General features: G+C 39.4%; 1 protein-coding gene across 1 annotated transcript; it reads right to left on the bottom strand.

Annotated features, from left to right (window-relative positions):
* Positions 1-398: 398 nt before the first annotated feature.
* cyp19a1a (cytochrome P450, family 19, subfamily A, polypeptide 1a) lies at positions 399-3,505 on the bottom strand. Its single transcript, XM_067584895.1, has 9 exons — positions 3,242-3,505; positions 2,985-3,135; positions 2,739-2,893; positions 2,437-2,631; positions 2,159-2,273; positions 1,941-2,052; positions 1,588-1,750; positions 1,188-1,429; positions 399-880 (listed from the first exon to the last, which is right to left on the bottom strand). The coding sequence occupies exons 1-9, from the start codon at positions 3,435-3,437 to the stop codon at positions 623-625; spliced, it is 1,587 nt and encodes a 528-aa protein (XP_067440996.1). The 5' UTR covers positions 3,438-3,505; the 3' UTR covers positions 399-622.
* Between the last annotated feature and the right edge of the window lie 841 nt (positions 3,506-4,346).

Genomic DNA, 4,346 nt, shown 5'->3' with positions numbered 1-4,346 from the left:
AGACACATCACTGTGTTATGTGTTGTAGTGCCCTCTCCTGACTGCTATTTGCAAACACAAAAAGTAAGAGTGATATTATACATTAATAATGATAATAATAATAACACCAAGAAGTAACTTTACTTATATTGTACCTCTCCTACACAAAATGCAGCTTCACAAGACAAAAAAAGCAGATGATTTAAAGAACAGTGAAAAAAGGAATACATTTAAAAAGAGGAAGGAGGTAAAGTAGTTAAATAATATAAAATTATTAGGTGGATCCATGTTAAAAAAAAACATATTTAAAAAGATTTTTTATCTTCTAGACTACTGGGAGGTTAAATCATGCAAAACTGTCAGTTTTGCATGGTTGTTAATATTTCCTAGTGAAAAGAAAAGACGACATCACTACATAATGTTGGCACAATAATTTATTTACATGTGTAAACGTAACTTACATTTCACATCATGCATAAAAGTTAAGTAGAAATACGGTTTTGAAATATATACTTTAATATAAAACGTATAGCTATGTACAGTCATGAGATAATATAAATGTAGTTAAGGAGATCATATATATGTATTTACATGTATGTGTATATTCTGTATAAATGTTTGGTAAGAAAACAAAGAAAAAGTCTCAGAGTGTTTGCCAGCTGCCTCTCTTTCTAGGTAAGAATCTCATGGTGAGATGTTCGGCCTCCTGCTCATGCTCCACAGGCTTCTGGGAGAGGTTGTTGGTTTGTAGGAGGCAGTCCAGGGTCAAGCCCTTATGCGGGCAAACAGAGTACTGGGAGAGCAACGTCACCAGGATGGATTTCATCATGACCATGGCGATGTGTTTGCCAACGCAGGCGCGAGGGCCTGAACCGAACGGCTGGAAGTAACGGCGAGGAGCCTGAAGGACAATGGAGGGGTGGGAAGAAGGATGATAGAGATAGTTAAAGCCTCTGACAACTTGGTTTAAAATCATAAGTATTTTTCTATAACATTAAATATCAATTAATGTTAAAGTTAAAAAAAACAGTCAAAAATCACAACTGTAAAAATCTGCCCCCAGATTTTGATTGTAAGAAACTAGTTCAGAAAATAGGTTTTAAGGACTTTAGGAGTTTCTTTATTCACTTGAAGCTTTTAAAAAAAAAATCTTATGCTTTTGAGCCTCAGACTTGCAGATAAAAAACAAAACAACTTCGCCCACTTACATTTTTCTCAAAGTTTTCCAGACTGAATTCATTGGGTTTACAGAAAAACTCTGTCCGATGCATGCGGCCGGTGTTCAGAATGATATTTGTGCCCTTTGGGACCCTGTAGCCATCAATGATGTCATCAGACAGGGCACGACGCATGGTGAAGTCCACCACAGGGTGGAAGCGCAAGCATTCGTCAATGAAGCTCTCCATCACCTGCAACTTCTGGAGGTCCCCGTTCTGAAGCTGTCTGTCACCTACAGCAAGAAAAAGAATCTTTATTTTCATTTCGCTTACATTATTCATTATTTTGTTTAACTTATTCTAAAAAGAAAATTGACAGACAGCACTTAATGTCTTTTATATTTCATCAATGTGTGTGTGTGCCTTTAAGTCTTGATTCTCAGGTCCTTACCTACAACGGTGTCTATCTCCTGTAGCATCCGCAGCTCCACATCTGGATTCTGTTTGAGGAGCAGCAGCATGAAGAAGAGGCTGACGGACATAGTGTCTGGTGCAGCAATCACCATCTCCAACACACATTGCCTCACATTCTCAGCAGACAGTTCGCCGTGGTTCTGAAAACACATACACACACTAAGGTGAATGTGTTGACTTGGCAGGAAAACAAGAATTCCACCATCATAAGAGTTTTAGCTTATGGGGTAGAGGAAGGAGATAAGTTGAAGAGTGAAGAAGGGAGAAGGTAGTCGACTTTCTTTCAAGTTGAGATAAAAAAAAAAAAGAAGATTCAACTGTCAGACTGACCTGTGCGAATATGAGCTCTGCAGTGAAGTTGATGTTGTCCAGTTTATCTGCCTGCTCCATTTCTCTCCTCTTCTGTTCTACAAGGATCTCTATGGCATCTTGCAACTCCTGGCTGCAAAATAACCAACAACACTCGATAAAAAATCGAGAAACCTAAAGGTGGGTTTCTATATGTTGAAGCATGATATTATAAATATCATAATAATAAAATGACTCACGCTGCTGTCTTGTGCCTCTGGTAAATCCAGTCGAACTTAAAGTAGATGTCTGGTTTGATCAGCACAGTCTGCCAGGTGTCAAAATACTTTTGAATCTTCAGCAGCAGCTCTTCCTCTGGACACAGAATTAACACAAATTAATGCAAAAATTATTGTAAAATCTTAATTTATCCAAACTAATGAATATGAGTATTTGATCTCCTACGTGTGTCTGTTCCATCTTTCTAGACAGATAGATTTAAAAAATACAACTTGCATGATAACACATGCCTACTCACCATTGACAGGTACACCCAGGAAGAGTCTGTTGGAGATGTCAACCACGGTGCCGCGCAGCAGACTGAGAACATCCACATGACCCAAGCTGTCACTTGCTGTTGTCTTTGTGTGAACTCCCCTCAGGCCGTCCAGGTGTGTCTGTGTGGAAGAGATGCAAACATCCACCGTCTGCTGCAACCCCGGACCTGTCAGGGCTGACACAGAAAGTTTCTCCTGGTTAAGTTCAGTCAGATATTTTGTGTCTGAAATCATTAACTGGATACATCAGTGATCTGCAAAGCTGAATGTATTAAAGTGTTACCTTTGCTGAAATAGGTGCGCATCTTTTTCCACAGAGTTATGTTGTTGTTAAATATGATGCCTCTCTCATTCATGCCAAGGCAGCTGAGACCCAGCTTGCTCCCAAAACGTGAAATGTAATGCCCACGCCTTAGTACATGGTGCACTGCTGATGCCCTAAAGATAAAAAAAACACTGCAGATGATCATTTTACCCTTTCATTGAGTTTTTGGTAAATTTAAATCTTCAGGATTAAAAGATAACAAACCTGCTGATTATGAGAGTCTCCTCTCCCCTGATCCAGACTCTGACTATGTCGCCATATTTGTTGTTGTAGTAGTTGCTGGCTGTGCCTATACCAGTCCAAATAAACCTCAAATATGACAGAAGTGGTCCCACACCCAGACAGAAAGAAGGACCTGTTGGTAAAAGATAAAAAGGTATGTCAGCTGACACCAGTTTCTGTATTTCATACTTGATATATGACCGCTGAAGATAGTGATCCAGCTGTGTGACATGACCTACCTGGTGCAGTTTTCTTGTCTGTGTGGCTCCAGGCAACCAGCAGCAGACAGAAAAGCAGAATCAGGGTTCTGGTTGATACAGAAATGCCCATTGATCCTGCTACAGTGGCATTCTGGGACACAGAGACCAGGTCTGACACTATGGTGTCCAGACCGACAGGAGCCAAGGCCCCTTCACAAGCAGAGATCAGATCCATAAGAAGACAGATTCAGAACAACCTGCACACGTCTGCACTAAACAATCGACAAGCCCAAGTGATGAAAGCTGCCTCAACAAGCAGGGCATCCTCTTTATAGGCAGTCTGAGCTGGTTATGTGCCAGGTCAGGGTAGTCCAAAAGCCAAAACATGGGATGGAAAAGGTAAACAATACACTTGTGACCTTGGGGGTTGGGTTTGTGCCAGCGACCTTGAGGGTACAGGGCTGTATTTGACATTTTGGTGATGAGAAGCATGTGCTGCTCCTTTGAACATCAAAATAATCTGGAATCTCAATCTAGTTGGAAAAACAAAACAAAAAAAAATAGCCCGGGGGCAATCTGTGTTATTATTGCTATTATTATTATTACAGATTTATCTGTCTTGCAAAATTAAATGCTCTGTTTTATTAAACATCCAGAATTTAGTCTTCTTTCATTTCAATTATTCTGTTATAAGGAAGAAAGACAAGAGACAGTTAAGATTGAATTACTGTAAAATATGTCAAATACAGTTAGTTTTTCAGTCTCCATAATAAATATACTGTAGGTTTCATTATAATGTTTCAAAAGTTCCCTTTGCATTTGAATTATTTTTTGAATGGATTCTTGAGAATGTACTGTATTTGTGTCCATCAGCCCACCAGTAGATGGAGATCAGAGCAGTGAGGCATTCAACCTTTAGATTTACTGCAGCTTACATGCATGAGTTTGAATCACATGCACTGACTATGATGACTATGATCAAACCATAAGTTCAGTAGCAGCTCCTGTGTTTAACTACTCATTGAGGACGAGGATGTCATATCCTCTGTACTTTTTTCAGAGAATTTGGGGAGTGCAGTTTATATTTAAAGTTACACATAATGACAGATCCCATATTTTTCAAATGAGGGCCATTACATTCAGT

The sequence above is a fragment of the Thunnus thynnus genome, chromosome 1 (assembly GCF_963924715.1).
Source record: "Thunnus thynnus chromosome 1, fThuThy2.1, whole genome shotgun sequence".
Taxonomy (NCBI): domain Eukaryota; kingdom Metazoa; phylum Chordata; class Actinopteri; order Scombriformes; family Scombridae; genus Thunnus; species Thunnus thynnus.
The sequence above is the reverse complement of the archived record's forward strand: the minus strand, read 5'-3'. Positions and strand labels throughout refer to the sequence as shown.

What these genes read in the sequence shown, in the direction of transcription:
- cyp19a1a (XM_067584895.1), bottom strand. Translation starts at nt 3,437, where the DNA reads ATGGATCTGATCTCTGCTTGTGAAGGGGCCTTGGCTCCTGTCGGTCTG. An exon ending in CAGAGGCACAAGACAGCAGC is followed by an intron (nt 2,053 to 2,158) that starts GTGAGTCATTTT and finishes GTTATTTTGCAG; the next exon opens with CCAGGAGTTGCAAGATGCCA. An exon ending in GGAGATAGACACCGTTGTAG is followed by an intron (nt 1,430 to 1,587) that starts GTAAGGACCTGA and finishes TTCTTGCTGTAG; the next exon opens with GTGACAGACAGCTTCAGAAC.